General features: G+C 37.5%; 1 protein-coding gene across 1 annotated transcript in view; it reads left to right on the top strand.

Annotated features, from left to right (window-relative positions):
- The window catches only part of SLC30A7 (solute carrier family 30 member 7), a 117,176-nt gene that overhangs the window by 75,695 nt on the left and 21,298 nt on the right, over positions 1-20,183 (top strand). Inside the window, exon 9 of the mRNA XM_055404029.2 lies at positions 17,264-17,354. Within this exon, the coding sequence (XP_055260004.1) occupies positions 17,264-17,354 (91 nt within the window). The remainder of the gene's footprint in view (positions 1-17,263; positions 17,355-20,183) is intronic.

The following is a 20,183-nucleotide window of genomic DNA, read 5'->3' on the forward strand; positions in this document are numbered from 1 at the left end:
ATAAGGACTCAAAGAGACTAAAAGTGAAAAAGTAGGAAAAGATACTTTGTACAAACAGGAGTCTAAAGAGAGTAGTGGTAGCCATAGTTAATATTAACCAGAACAGACAACCAAAACTGTCACAAGAGACAAGGAAGAAAATTATAAGGATTAAAAAGGTCAGTTCACCAGGAAGATACATTTATAAGTACATATGCTGCTAACGTGAGATCTCATGAATATATAAATCAACACTGATGAAGAGGTGGGAAGAAATAATAGGTAGTAACGGAAATGGTAACCCACTCCAGTATTCTTGCCTGGAGAATCCCATGGACGGAGAAGCCTGGTAGGCTACAGTCCACGGGGTCGCAAAGAGTCGGACACGACTGAGCAACGGAACGGAACGGAACAAAGGTCCGTCTAGTCACGGCTATGGTTTTTCCAGTGGTCATGTATGGATGTGAGAGTTGGACTGTGAAGAAAGCTGATCGCGGAATAATTGATGCTTTTGAACTGTGGTATTGGAGGAGACTCTTGAGAGTCCCTTGGACTGCAAGGAGATCCAACCAGTCCATTCTAAAGGAGATCATTCCTGGGTGTTCATTGGAAGGACTGATGCTAAAGCTGAAACTGCAATACTTTGGCCACCTCATGTGACAAGTTGACTCACTGGAAAAGACTCTGATGCTGGGAGGGATAGGGGGCGGGAGGAGAAGGGGACAACAGAGAATGAGATGGCTGGATGGCATCACCGACTCGATGGACATGAGTTTGAGTGAACTCCGGGAGTTGGTGATGGACAGGGAGGCCTGGCGTGCTGTGATTCATGGGGTCGCAAAGAGTCGGACACGACTGAGCGACTGAACTGAACATAGTAATAGTGAGAAACATCAATACCTTAGGGCAACTAGGAAATAAACTAATCAATCATTAGAGGCTCAATAAACAGAGAAGACTTGAACACAGTGGACCAGTTGGGACTAACAGGTTGTTGTTGGACCTAACCTAACTACAGCAGAATACACATTCTTCTCAAGTGTATGTGGAACATTCTCCCAAAAAGATGACACATCATGTCACAAAAGAGGTCCTAACAAAGTATAGAACGTTGAAACTATCTGAAATATTTTCTCTGACCACAGTGGAATGAAACTGGAAATCAATAGCAAAAGGCAAGCAAGAGCATTTAAAAATATGTGGAAATTAACACATTGTGTAACAACCAATGGGTCAAAGAACAAATCACAAGAGAATTCAGAAAATATATGGAGAAAAATGAAAACAAAGACACAACATACCAAAATGTATGGAATTCAGCAAAACCGGTACAAAGAGGGAAGGTCATAGCTATAAATGCATACATTACAAAACTAGAACGATCTCAAGTTAACAATCTAACCTTACAACCTTACAACTCAAGGAACTGGAAAAAGAAGAACAAACTGAATTCAAAATCAGGAGAAGGAAGGAAACAATAAGGTTAGAGCAGAGATAAATGAAATAGAGAACAGAAAAATAATAGGAAAAAGTCAACAAAACCTAGAGTTGATTTTTTGAAAAGAGCAAGAAAATTGACAAAACTTTGCTAAACCAACTAAGAAAAAGAAAGAGACTCAATTATCTAAAATAAGAAATGAAAGAGGAGATATTTCAACGTATATCACAGAGATAGAATTGTAGGAGATTGCTGTGGATAATTATATGCCAACAAATTGGATAACCTATAAGAAATTGCTAAATTTCTAGAAGCATGCAACCTACCAAGGCTGCATCATGAAGAAATTTTAAAAATCTGAACAAACCTATTACTAGTGAGAAGATAAAAGCAGTAATCAAAAACCTTTCAACAAAGAAAAGCCCATGAGCAGATGATTTCACTGGTGAATTCTACCAAAAATTTAAAGAAATATTAGCACTAGTTCTTTTCACACTCTTCCAAAGATTTGAAGAGAAAAGAAGGCTCCCAAACTCATGAGGCCAGTGTTAACCTGATACCAATATCAGATAAAGACACATCAAGAAAACTATAGACCAGTATCCTTGATGAGTGTTGACTTAAAAATCCTAAGCAAAACAGTAGGCAAATCAAATTCAACAGCACATAAAAAGGATCATACATCACGACTAGGGGAGATTTATGCTTGGAAAATAAGGATGGTTTAACACATGAAAATCAGTCAGTATTATACACCACATGAGTAGCGTGAAGGAAGAAAGGATGTAATCATCTCAAAACAGTGCAGAGAAGTGACAAAAGTCAACACCTTTTCATGATTAAAAACACTCAACAAACCACGAATAGAAGGAAGTTACCTCAACATAGTAACAACCATATAGGAGAAACCACACCTGGGGAAGGACTGAAAACTTTTCCTCTAAGATCATGAGCAAGGCAAGGATGCCCAATTTTCCCACTGCTGTTCACCAAAGTACTGCAGGTTCTAGGCAGAGCAATCAGACAAGAAAAATAAATAAAGGACATACAAATTGGAAATGAAGAATTACAATTATCCCTGTTCAATACATCCCACCCTCTCCTGCAGATAAGTTCTTCAGTACCAATTTTCCAGATTCCACAGTGAAGTGAAAATTGCTCAGTTGTGTCCGACTCTTTGCAACCCCGTGGACTGTACAGTCCATGGAATTCTTCAGCCCAGAATAGTACATTGGGTAGCCTTTCCCTTCTCCAGGGGATCTTCCCAACCAGGGATCAAACCCAGGTCTCCTGCATTACAGGTGATTCTTTACTAGCTGAGCCACAAGGGAAGCCCAGATTCCATATGTATGCATTAATATACGATATTTTTTTTATGTTTCTGATTTCACTCTGTTTGACAGACTCTAGTTCATCCACATCACTACAAATGACCCAGTGTCATTCCTTTTTATGGCTGAATAATATTCCATTGTATTTATGTACCACATCTCCTCTATTCATTCACCTGTTGATGGACATTTAGGTTGTTTCCTTGTCCTGGCTGCTGACACAACTTGTAAAGCAATTTTACTTCATTAAAAAATTAATTAAAATACAAGGGATTATCATAAATTATCCCTGTTCACACATGACATGATCTTACATGTAGAAAATCCTAAAGATTACACACACATATACAAACAGTTAGAACTAATAAAGAATTCAGCAAAGTTGCAAAATGCAAAATCAACACTCAAAACCCAGTTGTATTCTTAAAGACTAACAAGAGCCAATCAGAAGAAATTTTAAAAACAATCCCATTTAGCATAGCACCAGAAAGGAAAATACATAAGAATAACTCCACCAAGGAGATGAAAGATGTGTACATTGAAAAAACTATAAAATATTGCTAAAAGAAACCAAAGCAGATACAAATAAATGAAAAGATATCTCATGCTTGTGGATCAGAAGACTTTAGTATTGTTAAAATGTATATGCTGCCCAAAGTGATCTACAGATTCAAAATCCTACTGGCATCTTTTTGCAGAAATAGTTTTTTAAAAAATCCTAAAACTTGTGTGGAATATGAGGAAACTGAATAGCCAAAACAATCTCAAGAGAGAAGAACAAAATTGGAGGCCTCCCACTCCCTGATTTCAAAATGTACAGCAAAACAACAGTGATTGAGATGGTGTGGTCCTGGCATAAAGACAGAGCTGGAAAGCAGTAAGCTGAATAGAGAGCCCAGTAATAAATGTTTGCATATAAATAGCCGAATGATTTTTGATAAGGTGCCTAGACTACACAATGGGGATAAAGCAGTCTTTTCAACAAATGATTTTGGAAAAACTGGGTACCAACATGCAAAAAGACATTGGACCTTTACTCCACAATAAAAATTAACTCAAAATGGATTAAAGACTTTAAACATATGATCTAAAACTATTAAAACCCTAGGCAAAAACATAGAAAAGTTTTAGGATATTGGTTTTTGGAGTGATTTTTTTTTTTAATAGAAACCAAAGAAAACAGCAACAAAATAAAAAATAGACAAATTGGACTTTACCAAACTTAAGAACTTCTGTTCATCAAAAGAAACAGTCGGCAGAGTAATTTTTGGAATTGTCTAAAAAGTCAGTTTATGCAATTGAGGCAAACAATTGCAAATCATATATCTTGTAAGATGTTAATACTCAGAATATATAAGGTCTACACTGAACAACAAAAACAAAATAAACCAATTTAAAAAGAAGCAAAGGATTTTAATAGACATTTCTCTGAAGATTTACATGTGCCAGTAAGCGCATGAAAAGATGCTCAACATTGCTAATAACTAGGGAAATGCAAATACAAATGACAGGACATCACCTCACACCCATCAGGATGCTCTGCTGTGCTTAGATGCTCAGTCCTGTCCGACTCTTTGTGACCTCATGGACAGAGGAGCCTGCTGGGCTACAGTCTATGGGGATTCTCCAAGCAAGAATACTAGAATGAGTTGCCATGCCCTCGTCTAGGGGATCTTCTCAACCCAGGGGATTCTACCTAGGTCTCCGACATTGCAGGTGGATTCTTTACCTTCTGAGCCACCAGGGAAACCCATGAATACTGGAGTGGGTAGCTTATCCCTTGTCCAGGGGATCTTCCTGACCCAGGAATCAAACTGGGGTCTCCTGCATTGCAGGTGGATTCTTTACCAGTTGAGCTACCAGGGAAGCCCACCTATCAGGATGTCCCCTATCAAAAGAGTAAATAATACCTGTAAGCAAGGATGTGGAGAATTTGGAGCCTTTGTTTACTTTTGGAAGGAATGTAAAATGGTGCAGCCATTGTGGAAATTAGTATTCATGTTCCTCAGAAAGTTAAAAGTAGAGTTATCATGTAATCTAGCAATTCCATTTCTGGGTACATGTCCAAAAGAACTCAGAGGAGGATTGCAAAGAGATACTCATATACCTGTGTTCATTGCAGCATTATTCACAATAGATAAGAGGTAGAAGTAACGCACGTCTCCATCAACAGATGAATGGATTAAAAAAATATGGTTTATACATATAGTATAATATTATGCAGCCTTTAAAAAGAAGGAAATTCTATCATACACTTCATCATGAAACTTCAGGACATTATACTAAATAATCCAGTCCCAAAGAGCAAATATTATATGAGTCTAATCATATTGAAATATATAAAGAAATATGGAAACAGAGTAGGATGTTGCCAAGGGCTGGGAGCAGGAGGGATGGGAAATTTTAGTGTTTAATGGGTAAAGAGTTTTAGTGTTGCAACATGAAAAAAGTTCTAGAGATCTTTTGTACAATAGTGTTACTTGACACTACTGAATTATACATTTTTAAATGGTTAGGCTAATACATTTAGTGTTACATGTTTTTTTTAGTATAACAGAAAAGAATAAGGAAGATCTCTGTATGATTCAGTTCAGTTCAGTCTCTCAGTTGTGTCCGACTCTTTGTGACCCCATGGACTGCAGTACGTCAGGCTTCCCTGTCCATCACCAACTCCCGGAGCTTGCTCAAACTCATGTTCATCAAGTAGGTGATGCCATACAATCATCTCATCCTCTGCTGTCCCCTTCTCCTCCCGCCTTCAATCTTTCCCAGCATCAGGGTCTTTTCCAGTGAGTCAGTTCTTTGCATCAGATGGCTAAAGTATTGGTGTTTCAGATTCAACATCAGTCCTTCCAGTGAATAGTCATGGCTACTTTCCTTTAAGATGGACTGGTTGGATCTCCTTGCAGTCCAAGAGACTCTCAAGAGTCTTCTCCAACACCACAGTTCAAAAGCATCAATTCTTCAGTGCTCAGCTTTCTTTATAGTCCAACTCTCACATCCATACATGACTACTGGAAAAACCATAGCTTTGACTAGATGGACCTTTGTTGGTAAAGTAATATATGCTTTTTAATATGCTGTCTAGGTTTGTCTTAGCTTTTCTTCCAAGGAGCAAGCATCTTTTAATTTCGTGGCTGCAATCACCATCTGCAGTGATTTTGGAGCCCAAAGATATAAAGTCTCTCACTGTTTCCCCATCTACTTGCCATGAAGTGATTGGACCGGATATCATGATGTTAGTTTTCTGAATGCTGAGTTTTAAGTCAACTTTTTCAGTCTCCTCTTTCACTTTCAATCAAGAGGCTCTTTAGTTCTTCTTTGCTTTCTGCCATAAGGGTCATGTCATCTGAGTATCTGAGTTATTGATATTTCTCCCAGCAATCTTGATTCCAGCTTGTGTTTCATCCAGCCCAGCGTTTTGCATGATGTACTCTGCATATAAGTTAAATAAGCAGGGTGACAATATACAGCCTTGATGTACTCCTTTCCCAATTTGGAACCAGTCTGTTGTTCCATGTCCAGTTCTAACTGTTGGTTCTTGATCTGCATACAGATTTCTCAAGAGGCAGATCAGGTGGTCTGGTATTCTCATTTCTTTAAGAATTTTCCAGTTTGTTGTGATCCACACAGTGAAAGGCTTTGTCGGTCAATAAAGTAGTAGTTGTTTTTCTGGAACTCTCTTGCTTTTTCAATGATCCAATGGATGTTGGCAATTTGATCTCTGGTTCCTCTGCCTTTTCTAAATCCAGCTTGAACATGTGGAATTTCACACTTCACATACTGTTGAAGCCTGGCTTGGAGAATTTTGAGTATTACGTTGCTAGCATGTGAGGTGAGTGCAGTTGTGCGGTATTTTGAGCATTCTTTGGCATTGCCTTTCTTTGGGATTGGAATGAAAACTGACCTTTTCCAGTCCTGTGGCTGCTGCTGAGTTTTGCAAATATGCTGGCGTATTGAGTGCAGCACTTTCACAGCATCTTCTTTTATGATTTCAAATAGATCAACGGGAATTCTATCGCCTCCACTAGCTTTGGTAATGAGGCATTATTTTCAAGCTATATTGTTAAGAAAACAAAAGAGCATTTGATATGTAGCACCTGATATATAGGAGTACAGCACAAGACAGATTAAAAAGTAGCACTTTATCTTTTTGATAAGGAAAGATGCATATATACTCTGCATGTTCAAAGAACAAATTGAAAATGAATATAATATATATAGTTACCTCTAGACTGAGGAAGGGATTAGAAATGAGACTTATATGTTGAATATCCTTTTGACTTTGGAATCATAGACATTTTTAGCCTTTTTTAAAGGTTGAAAGTACATTGTGTTTTTTCAACTCTTAATTTATACCTACCAAAAGAAAAAATATTACTCCCTTTTGATTATACATTTTCAATGTTCATTGTTAATTTACATGTAATTACTGTGAAATTCTCCACCACTAGGTATAGCCTGCACTTAAGTTACTCTGTTCTCTCACTTAATTTATCCTTTGAAAACATGATTTCTACTCCTACCTCAGCAGCTAAATACTTATGCAGCCTCCAGTGTAGCAATTAAAAATCTACTTTGAGATATTTAATAAAAAATATACTCTCACATATATTTTAGGTTTAATTTGGATAAGCAAATAAGGGTACTTTTTCCTTTGCTTTTTATTTCCTATATTAGATTTGCCTCCCACAGACATCTGACTTTGAAAGTTATCATTGAGTATGGGCACAGAACAGAAAGTAGGTGTCAAGGTTTGCTTCTGTTCAAGTTTTGACTGTACCAGTCACCTCTCAGATGGCAGAAAACTTTCATATTTTTATTACTGTTCATCTTTTCCTGAGTTTTTAAATTTCTTTTTATGATCCAGGCCTTCAATACACTTTGAAGGCCAGCTTCTCCTAAAGTCAGAGTTCTCCTTTAGGTGAAGGTGCCTTGGGAGCACTAACAGAGCCACCTTGATGACTTAATTAGAAGAAGTCTTACCGAGCAGTTAAGAGTGTTTACTTCTGAGCATAGCTGCCTGGGTTCAGATCCTGTTTTGACCTTTTATCTGTGTGACCCTGGGCAAGTCACTTAACCTCAGTTTTTCATTTTGAAAGTGGAAATGACAGTTACATTTACCTCATAACTTGTAATATGTGGACTAAGTAGGTTAAGATATACCAAGTATAGACCAGACCTGCCACTTGGCAGGCATTGTGTAAGTGTTAACTGCTTAACCTGGGAGTAGCTAGACACAGTTTAGCTCAGATTACTAATAGTCTTATTGAACCTAGGTATTGATCAGCACCCTGGTCCCATTCCTCTTATATTTTTCTCACTGATCTTAAGGCCTTTTTGTCTTGAGTTAAAACTTGTAATTGCTGAAGCCATTTAATGATATGTTGGTTTTGATAGTATTAATATATAAATATTTCTTGCCATCTCATCTGGTTTTTGAAATAAAGTCCTGTTTCGTACCATTTTTTAAAATGCAGATTTCCTTAAAGAGCTTCATCTCCTGCCTTTATCCATGTTAGCGTAGCCACCGCTTTCAGTGGGTCACGAGGGAGTAGAGAGGTGCCTCCAGTTCTCATTAGCTTTTAGATGCAAATGTTACCATATTTAATATGAATAATAAGATTTATTCCAGTCTTCTCTCTAAACTGTATCTTGTGGTGTTCTTTGCCCTCTTACTTCTATTCCATTGTCTCTCCCCATTTCCCTCCCTCTTGAGAGGATATTAGCATGAGTTCTCATTCATTTTTCATACTTATTTGCACCTTTGTGCTTCATGGATACATATGTTATCACTTTTATTTTCTATTTATATTGTTGGTGTTATTTTAGTTTTTTATTCATGAGAATATTCTTTTTCAAGAGAATGAAAAGCCTTTATTAAGATAACAGGTTGCATATTAAGAGTTGGGAATGCTGATTGCTCCTGCCTAAGTATAATTAATTCTTTGTCACCTATACTTGAATAGAGGATAAGATACTTCTGCTTTTGCTTATTAGAGATTCTTTTGGGGGAATGATTCTTTTAAGGGCCTTTTTACTGCTTTGTTATTTAGCTGTTATTGTTAAGTGTTGAAAGTCATATCAAACAAGGGCTGTTCGACATTTTAATAATCTTCCACTAGTGTTTGAAACTTTATAATAGACTGTCCATTCAGCAGACGTGTGTCCAGCACTTACTATATTCCGTGCACTGTGCGCGGCACTGGAAAGAAAAGGAATACAAGCTGGTCTCTGACCCCAGAGGACTCAGTCGTCATGAGAGGCTGCAGTGTAGAGAAGAAAGCTTTAGTGTTGGAGTTATTACCTCCAGTTCTGCTGCTTACCAATATGTAACAAAGAACGAGTTGTCTTGATCTCTCTGAGATGGTTTTCTCTTCTGTAAAATGAGGGAGTTGGTCTAAATAAGCGCTTATGATCTTGTCTGTATCTGTCATTCCAACATTTTCTTAAAGCTGCTTAAATTGTTGTGAGGATCAAATTGGAAAAAAATTTATTAAGTACTTAAAGTACTTTATTAATAGTACTTAAAGAAGCTATTAAGTGTTGTTTAAACAAAGACATTATTATCTGCTAATTTGACATTATTTACAAATGCTTTTGATCCAGAGACCAGATGCGTTAAGTGTTATAACTAAGTTCCAGAACTTTAGAGAAAAGGGTCACTTTTTCATGATGTTGGCTCCAAGTTGTAGGGGTATTTTAGGATATCATCTGTCTCTGTTATTGAGTAAAATAGGTACTCTGTAAATATGCACTGATTTAAGCAGTAGATTTCAGAAGCTCAGTATAATTATAAGGTAAATCACAATCCCTGTGGTTTTAGGTTTTCTGTTCTGTATTAGGCTTACCAAATTCTGGGTTTATAGGTAATTGTTTTTTACAGTGGAATAATTGTATTTGTGCAAATATGACTGTATATTTACAGCTTATCAACAGGATCACCATGCCTAAATGTAGAATACATTGCTTTTCAGGGTCAATTTTCTTTGGCTTCTTTTGTCCACTAAACATTTTTGAGTATATGACATATGCTAGAAAATACTTCAAATTTATAGACTCTTTTATAAAGTACAGCTGTGTTTATGTCTGTGGATTATAAAAACCACTGATAATATGCAGGGAGACTTAGTCCGTTAGCCAATTCAAAAAAGTTGAATCAGTAATTATGTTTTAATTATTATTAATAGGTATTTGTTCTCAGAGTTAAGTGATGGTTTCAACTCTCTGGAATTCTTTATTGTTGAGGATTATGATTATTGCTAGTCTGATTGTTCTTCGAGTTTTCATAATGTATATCTTTTTCTTTGGTTTATTTATAATTATTGCTAGACAATTTTATTTACTGTTGAAATGGTGAGACTTTCACTAAATGCTTTTGAAGTAAAATTTTCATTTGCAGAGTTACTGGCAGTAAAGAGTAATAGCTAACTGTTGCTTATTTAATCTGCTATCATGTAAACTTTCATATTAATTGTAAATTTCTGATTATATGACTGTAAATTTGACTAAGCTTTTGAGGAATAAAAATATTACCATGTTTTACTGGTAAACTCATGTACCTAATGAGTCATTCTTTTATATATGCTAGGAAAATGGTATTTCATTGTTAAAGCTAGAATTGAGTTAGTCAACCAGAAGTGACCTCTAATTGTTTCCAAATGCTTACTTTTTGGGTTTGGATGCAACTCTAAGTCTTAGCTCAGTCAGGAATTTGCTAAGTTTGTCTTTTTTCCATATCCTTTCATTATGGCTAGATAGATCCATGCTAAAATCTATTTTATGATTCCCTATTACAGTAGTTAATCAGAAAAATATGGGCACAAACTCCTGAGCTAAACACAATTTTAAAAAACAAAAATAGAGTTTCTGCAGGTTTCTTTTACATTTTTATGACTTTTGAGATTATTATAGAAATTGACTTTGATTTTAAATTGCTTATCACCACACTTGATTTAGCAAGTACTTTTTTCTCCACATCCCGGTTTCATGACCTAGTTATAGCTCCTACAGCTGAAATTCTTAGCAATATTTTAATATTGGAGAAAATTAGCCTGATGTTTCCATGTGCTTTGGTGAATGCTTGCTGCTCTTGAATGTAAGCATTTTATTAAAATTCTACCTAAGTAGACAACCATTTGAAATTTTATAGTGTAGCAAGGTCAGTAAAAACCTCATTGGTACACTCTCTATATATTATTATCTTGTATCAGTTATAGCTTTCATTTAATTATTTTAAAATAGATGCTGACTTCTAATATTAATTTTATTAAAGTATTTGTCTCCGTTATGTTTTTTGAATTGTATTAAAATGGGGGATCTCTAAATTCTGTTAATTCTAACACTGTGTTATCTGTGATCATGGAGCTTCACCAGTTCTAGAATCCTCAAACTAAGGGCCACATGTGAAAGTAAATTTTAGGAGAAAAGGAGAAGTACTAGTTGTTGTTCATTGTTGTTGTTTTTACAAAGAGAGTAGCAGACTTTGAGAGGCAACACTGTGGAGTATACACATAAACATTTGAACAAAGATTTGGATGAATTTGTAGACTGTTGTTTTTCGTGACTTATTCAGTTCAGTCGCTCAGTCATGTCCAGCTCTTTGTGACCCCATGGACTGCAGCACGCCGGGCCTCCCTGTCCATCACCAACTCCCAGAGTTTACTCAAACTCATGTCCATTGAGTCAGTGATGCCATCCAACCATCTCATCCTCTGTTTTCCCCTTCTCCTCCCGCCTTCAGTCTTTCCCAGCATCAGGGTCTTTTCCAGTGAGTCAGTTCTTTGCATCAGGTGGCTAAAGTATTGGAGTTTCAACTTCAACATCAGTCCTTCCAATGAACATTCAGGACTGATTTCCTTTAGGATGGACTGGATTGATCTCCTTGCAGTCCAAGGAACACTCAAGAGTTTTCTCCAACACCACAGTTCAAAAGCATCAATTCTTCAGCGCTCAGCTTTCTTTATAGTCCAACTCTCACATTCATACATGACTACTGGAAAAACCATAACCTTGACAAGATGGACCTTTGTTGGCAAAGTAATGTCTGCTTTTCAATATGCTGTCTAGGTTCGTCATAACTTCTTCCAAGGAGTAAGCGTCTTTTTATTTCATGGCTGCAGTCACCATCCGCAGTGATTTTGAGCCCAAGAAAATAAAGTCTGTCACTGTTTCCCTGTGTATTTGGTGACTTATTAGGAGACTATATTAAAGAAATGTCTTTACTGTTTTAAAATTGATTTCCTTAAGGATTAATCTAGATTGGACTTAACTCTCTTGTATTAATTGTGCTTTAGCTCTTTTGGGGGAAAGTCTTAATCTAGCCTTAGCTATACTAAGACAAAGATTTTAAAAGTTTTTTGCAAGATTATATTTTACAACTATTGCTTAAGTAATATCACTGCTCATATTGCACGTCTGTTGTTACAGTAAAATCCATGTTCTCTTCTGTTCCTTTCTTCCCCACATTGTTTTGAAGGATATATATTTTTTAATTAATTTTTGGCTGCGCCTGCTCTTTGCCTTTGTGCAGGCTTTCTCTAGTTGTGTCAGGCTGTGGCTCGGACAGTAAAGACAGTCTGCAATGCTGGAGACCCGGGTTCGATCCCTGGGTCGGGAAGATCCCCTGGAGAAGGAAATGGCACCCCACTCCAGTACTCTTGCCTGGAAAATCCCATGGACAGAGGAGCCTGGTAGGCTGCAGTCCATGGGGTCGCAAAGAGTTGGACACGACTGAGCGACTTGACTTGACTTGACTTTCACTGTGGTGGCTTCTCTTGCGGTGGAGCACAGGTGCGTGGGCTTCAGTAGTCTTGGCGCACAGGCTCAGTAGTTGTGGCGCATGGGCTGAGTTGCTCTGGAGCATGTGGAATCTTCCTGGATCAGGGGTCAAACCCATGTTCCCTGCATTGGCAGGCAGATCCTTATCCGCTGCACCACCAGGGAAGTTGGAAAGATGTATTTTTTATTTTTAAAGGTATGTTGAAGAGTAAGTTATCAACATACTAATTAAAAAACCATCTGCCAAAAGTTCCTGGGAAATGAAAACGGATACAGGCTTTTAATCTACAGTTGTTTTGTATTCATGTGTGTCTTTTTCCACATGTTGGGTCAATCCAGTAAATGTTTGTTGTGTAGTTTCCATTGATCTCTACAGGCTTTTGCAATACTGTTGAGTTCCTTTGAAGTAAGGCATTGTGAATTATTTATCTTTTTATTTCTGGTGCCTAGCACATGCCTGGTACGTGGTAGATAAGCAGTAAATGTTTGTAGACTTGAACTGTTCAAAATTGATTTTGGAGTCAGAAGACCTATTATTATTCTAGCTCTCCCATTCACTAGCTTTAACCTTAAGCAAGTTACTTTGGTGCAGTAGGTCTCCGTTTCCACAACTCTAGAGTAAGATTCCATCTGATTCTAGAAAATCTGATGCCAAGCAAAGCATGTAGTACTTATTGCTTATTTGTATTGATTCCATAATAAAATCTATTTGCAGATTTACCTATTTAGTAATGGATTAGATTGGTTTGCAAAGTATATCTCAGTTGATGATACTGGCATGTTGTTGCTTTTTAGTATACAAAGGCAACTTATATTTCATTTCCAAATATATTCTCTCTCTAGTATTCCTTGTACTTTGACCGTTTTTTTTTTTTTCTTACTGAATGAAAATAAATTAAAGATGGAAGAAATTGCCTAGAAATTTAATCTAGTCCCTTATTTTATAGATGAGAAAACTGATGTTTTGGAAGGTTATATTATTTGTCTAAAGCTGTTTAATGGCAGAGTTAGAACCTAGGTTGTATGATTTACGCTTGAGTGATTTTTCCACATGAGGTATCTCCAGGCATTATTAGCAGTTTTTTGAGATAAAGATTGAAGAAGAAATGATCAAAATAGCTAAATTTAGTCGGCACATGGAAAAAATACTTTTTTCTTATTCTCAAAGAGTTATTCTGGGGGAACTACTTTTGTGCCTCATTTCCTGAGAAGTACAATAAGGAAAGTAGGAAAACAAAAATTGTTTAAGTTAGATATATAAAAGCATTTAGTTATGGATCCTTTCTTTTTCCTGAGAAATGAGGATGGAGAGAGGAAAGAAGAATGTCATAATTGAATTATGCCTTGTTATTCTACTATGATGTTTTTCTTTGCCTTTTTGGTAAATCCAGGGAAACTTCACCTTTTCAATAACAGCACGGTGGATAGAAACAGACATTACTGTTCAGGTTCTTTCACTGTCAAAATCCTTAACCCCAATTCTAGTTGCTTTCCACCCATTTTCCCTCCAGCCTTACTATAGATATCACAAACTTTTTGTAAGAGCACAGAGAAGAACTTCGTAGAGTTTGGAGGACAGTTTGGGATCCGAGAATATCCCCTACAAGGGGTGACAGTTGAGATTTTAAAGAAGGACTAGAAGCCAGATTAAAGGACAGTTTAGGGACATGTAGAGAGATTACAGCATGAGACAAAGCATGAAAGAAAGAAACAGCAGAAAGTGAAGTACAAGTATGTTTACATTTTAGAGAGCTTAAACTGTGAAGCAGGAATGATAGGAGGTGAAGCTAGAGTTTACATTTAATTCCCCAGGCAGTTCAGTTCAGTTCAGTCGCTCAGTCGTTTCCGGCTCTTTGTGACCCCGTGGACTGGAGCACACCAGTCAGTAGGGAGCTGTTAATGGATTTTCCTTTTTTATTTTGAGGGAAAGATAGAGTCAGGTTCTGATTTTAATTAGATTAGTCTAATAGCTTTACACAGAATGGTTCTATTACTTATCGATGGTAAGGTAACAGCTTACACAAAAAGAGCATAGCTAAAATGACACACATTATTCTTTGCCTTGGTTCAGGAGCTTGAGCATGGCTAACTGGGCTCTCTGGCTCAGGCTCCTTCACACGGTGACAGTCAAGGTGTCAGCCAGGGCTGTAGTCATTCTAATGCTGGTCTGGGAGAGAATCTACTTCCAGTCTCACTGAAGTGGTTGTTGACAGTATTGAGTTTCTTTGGGGCTCTTGGACTGAGGGTCTCGTTTCTTCTTCAGAAGCATCTCTTAGTTCCCCTTGCCTTGGGCCTCTGCCTAGGGCAGCTCACAGTGTGGCAGCTTTGAATAAGTGAGAGAGCAAGAGAGGAGTGTGGAAAAGATGGAAGCCAGAGTCTTTTACCTTAGAAGCATCACTTTTGCCATACTTGATGCATTAGGAGCAAGTCACTGGATCCAGACCACACTCACGGGGAGGGGATGACACAAGAGCATGCACACTAGGAAGGCAGGGGTCACTGGGATCCATCTTTGAAGCCGCCTGTCACAGTGGACTTAAGAAAATAAGACTAGAGGCAAAGGGACCACTTAGGAGGCTATTTGATAATCCAAGTGAAATGATACAGAGATTTTTGTAGACGTATGTAATAGAATGAAGGAGGGGAATGGAGGCAAGAAATGCTTAGCAGTTTAAGTCATGAGAACTTGGTGATTTAGAGCATGAAGGTTTTAAGGGAGAAGAAGCAATTAAAGGTGGCATCTAATTATTTTTGGCTAGCAAATCACTGTCTGACTGAAGAATATTTTCACTTGAATGTGTCTTCAACTCCTGTCCATGTTGAGCTTTTATATGCATTACTGCTATTCTCTCCACACTTATTAGGTTTCTAAACTTGCCCTTGGTGTTACTTCCCAGGACTCCAGCTTCTCAGCATCTCAGTATCTCTCAGAGTCTGTTTAATTTTCCTGTTTGTCTCTGTTCCTACTTTTACCCTCCTTACCCAGCTACTTATCTCTGTACACAAAGTGTGGGAGCAATTTCTTAATTTCTTCTCTGAGGCCTTTCCTTTCTTTAATCAGATTCTGAAACATCTAATTGCTAGATACATTTATCTTTCATTTAACCAACAAGTATGGGCCCACTTTGTGACCAGCACTTTACTGGGCCTCCTTGGGAATATAACAGCAAGACAAGCATTGTCCCTATTCCTCTGATCATTAATATCTTCTCTTTCCTTTCTGTCTGTCAAAAATAACACTAATCTTTTAAGTTATCCACTTCACCTTCTACCTTCCTTAAAAGGTGTATGTTTTGTTTTCTCTTTATCTCCTATAGCTATGGGGTTTCTGGGGTTTCCCAAGTGGTTCAGTTGGAAAGAGTTCACCTGCCAATGCAGGAGACATGAGTTTGATCCCTGGGTCGGAAAGATCCCCTGGAGTAGGAAATGGCTACTGACTCCAGTATTCTTGCCTGAAGAATTCCGTGGATAGAGGAGCCTGGCAGGCTACAGTCTGTGCAAAGAGATGGACAACATTGAGCATGCACACATACCTTTAGCTATAATCAGGAGGGGTTTTACTCTAGAAACATTGAGATTCTAAGTTTAAAACAAAGCACTGGCTTCAGCTATTAAATGTAATGAAGAGGGAGGATAAAGGGAGGAGGGAGGTGGGAGGGGGGTTCAGGAGGGGGAACTTATGTAAACCCGGGGCAAATTCATATCAATGTATGGCAAAACCAACCAATATAATATTGTAAAATAATTTGCCTCCAATAAAAAATAAATTAATTACATTTAAAAAAAAAAAAGGTTCATTTAAATGTAATGAAGCTATTCCTGACCTTGCCTTTCAGTCAGCATCAAGCATTAGAGCAGTGAGTGTCTGCTCACTCCAGTGACTTACTGGACTCCCCCTGGAGGGCTTTCTAAAAATATTGGTACTTCACCTTTTCCTCAGAGATTCTCATTCAGTATGTTAGAAATGAAAACCAACCACACTCTTAAGGTGAATTTGATGTGTCACTCGTTTAGAAAACTGTTGCAGTAGAGTCACCCTCACCATTAACTGTTTTCTGTGCATTTAACCATCTGAATAGCTTAAAGCTCTACTTTCCAAATACCAGTTACAGACTAATTACATCAATTCATACAGTCTTTTGGGCCCTATCACTGGAGGTGCTGATTCTTCACTAGATCTGTGGTGATATCTAGGCTTCTACTTTTTTTAATAATCAAAGAAGATTGATACATAATCGGATTGGAAAAACATTGGATGAATGAACCTAATATACTGTATTAATTTTTTTTGTATATTCCTTAATAGAACTGTTTGGATAAGTGCATGTAAATGTTTGATAAATGTTAAGGACCAGTCAGCCATGATATGCTTTATAGATTATCTTGGAAGATTCTAGCCATTTGAAGTCATATTTTAAATGGCAGTTGAATGACTGCTGTGTTTAGATTTTTAGGTGCTCCAGTACTGTGAAGTAGTATTATATTAGTACTGAAATATTTCATTTAACTCTTTTTTCATACACTGATATATTTCATTTAACTCTTCTACTTTTACTTTAAATAATAACTTTTTTGTCCCATGAAAAATTTGAAATAGTGACTAGATTCTTTTTCCTCATATTATTCTGATAAATCTTTGTTATATTCTATTGTCAGGAGGTATATTATTACTTTCTTGCAGAATGGGATGGTCAGAATATGGCTCTAATAAATTTGTTGTCTTCCTTTTCTACAGTGTTATTCCTCTCTTAAGAGAGTCTGTTGGAATATTAATGCAGAGAACTCCTCCGCTTTTGGAAAATACTTTACCTCAGTGCTATCAGAGGGTAAGTTTCAATGCTTCCAAACCATTGGGTTTTAGTTGTTTCCAAGTTGTTGGGGGTTTCAACTTTTATAAATATGGGTAGCATGTGTGTATAATTTAGTATTTCTTCCAAGATTAAAAGCTGACCATGAATGCCACTTAAACCAGAATAAAATCATTGGAAAATGTTGAGCTTCACTAAAGAAATGTGGTAGAAATTGTCCTCATCTAGTCTAGAAATCCAGCGGCTCTTTTAAAATATAAATATGAATAGCAGATGGTATAAGCATTTCTTCAGCATGTATTTTGTGAGCCCCCCATCTAAGGTCCTAGGGGTGTAATGGTAAACAAGACAGACAGGGTCTGTCAACGTATTTATGGTCTGGCGGGGAAACACAGGCACTAAACAAGAAATAAATAAGGAAATATCAGTGATGATTCCTATAATAGAAATGAAACAAAGTGAGGTGGTAGACATGGATGGCTCCGTCAGATTTACTGAGGATGTCACATTCAAGGAAGCTGAAATCTTGTTGATCAGAAGGAGCCAGACATATGAAAATCTTGGAGAAGAGTGTTCCAAGCAAAGGCAAATGCTAATGCAATAAGTTCTATGGCTGGAACTAATTTAGTGTATTTGAAAAACAGTGAGGAAAAGCCATTGTGGCTGAAGCATAATAGATAAAGGGAAGAGTGGCTGGAAAGGCTGGAGAGAATGGCCGGGGATGGATGATACAGAAGTGTTGGTCTTACTAAGAGATTTGGATTTAATTCTGATTCTGTGGGAAACATTAGAAAGCTTTTATGCAGGGAGAGTGTCACAGAACTTAAATTTTAAAAGCTTATTCTGCTTGCTATTAGAGAATAAACTCTAGGAAGAATGAAAGCAAAGGAAACCAATTAAGAAGATATTATCATTTAATTTGAAAAGTTATGGCTTGGACTACAATGGTAGCAATGACAGTGGAGCTAAGTAGATATTTTGGATAAGTTTTTAGAGATTAGATTATATTAGCAGAGGGGAGAAAAAGTGTTGAATTGCAACTAGCTAGATCCTAATACTGTTTGTTGAGGTTGATGCAGGTGTGAGGGTGGAAAATCTTCCCATATCAAGAGTTCTATTCTGGATATGTTAAGACTGAAATGCCTACTATACTTCTAAGCGAAATGTCACTGAAGTGCTTATATGTGCAAATACAGAATTTTAGGGTCTGATTAGAACTAGGAGGAGTTTTGATTCATCAACATATAAATTGCCTTTAAAACATTAGGATTGTATGAGATTACCATGGAAGGATTCAGCTCTATTCTTTGGCTCAACTTTCAACTCCAGATTTAGAGCATAGGTAGAAAGGGAGCTGGAAAACCCAGAAGAAGTTGAAGAAGGAGTAAGTAATCAACTGTGCCAAATATTTCTGTGAGGCAATTCTAATAGAAACAAAGAAGTGACCATTGATTGGCATCATGAACGGCATTAATGGCCTTGATAAAAACATTTTCAGTAAATTTGGTGAAAGCTTGACTTGATGGACATGTGTTTGAGTGAGCTCCGGGAGTTGGTGATAGACAGGGAGGCCTGGCGTGCTGTGATTCATAGGGTCGCAAAGAGTCGGACACGACTGAGCAACTGAACTGAACTGAACTGAATTGATTTAGTAGATTAGGGTGGAAATGAATGGGGGAAGTAGAGATAGTTGTTACAGTCAATTCTTTTAAGAAGTGTTGTTAAAGAGTAATGAGCTGAAAGCTTGGCTATGGATACAGTAAGAAGGGGAAGAGAATTTGTTAAAACAGCATCCCATAGAACATTCCCCAGTAATGGAGATGTTCAATAATTTCCTTGTCCAGTATGGAAGTCACAAGGAACCTGTGGCTGTTGAGCATTTGAAGCTTAATAATTTTGAGCTAGTGCAACTAATTTTTTTAATTTCATTACATTTTCATGTATTTAGTCACATGTGTTGAGTGACTTCTGTATTGCTCAGTGCAGTTTGGGAACATGTGTGTTGCTAACGGAAACATGCCAACTGAGAGGAAGAAATTAATGATGTGGTAGTGAAGCAAGTTAATTTAATGAAGGAATGAAGTTCTTGAGAAGGTGAGAAGGGATAGGATCCAAAGCGTTATGGAGGAATTAATTGTAGATACGAGCCAGGGGTACTGTATCCCACAAGGGAAGGCAGAGAATGCTGAAATAGATGAGGGTTGACTGGTAGATTCGGTGGGTCAGAAGAGCTTTTCTGTGTGCCTCTGTTTTCTCTTTGACTTACAGGGCAGTGTAATCATGCAGAGAAATGAGAAGACCAGAGGGAAAAAGAGAAGGTGTAAAATAATTCTTTTTGAGATAGGGAAAGTGAAATGCTGCCCATTTGCCTTTTGTGGTTTTATGATTTTAAGGGAGGACCAGTCAGCATAATTGTGGAAGAGAAAGGGGCAATTTAGTGAATGCCTACTCTAAGCTGGCCCCTATACTAAGTGATGTACGTATATTGTTTCTGTTCTTCAAATTAACCATACAGGCTGTTTCCTGTTCCTTTCCCTAGGAAAATTGAGTAAAATTGAGGCTCAGAAGATTTAAATAACTCAGAGGTCACAGATGGTAGCGGCTAATCAGGATTCTAATCCATATAATTCTGGCTTTAGAAGCTCCTGCTCTTTTTGTTACACCACACTGTCAGAACAAGAAGAACCACATAGACTTTCATCTGTAACTACACTTTCTGCACATTTTTAATTTGAGGAAAGTTAAGGCCACCTCATGCGATGAGTTGACTCACTGGAAAAGACTCTGATGCTGGGAGGGTTGGGGGCGGGAGGAGATGGGGACGACCGAGAATGAGATGGCTGGATG

Source organism: Moschus berezovskii, chromosome 4, assembly GCF_049115385.1.
Source record: "Moschus berezovskii isolate FMDL1 chromosome 4, NW_MosBer_1.0, whole genome shotgun sequence".
NCBI classification, from domain to species: Eukaryota; Metazoa; Chordata; class Mammalia; order Artiodactyla; family Moschidae; genus Moschus; species Moschus berezovskii.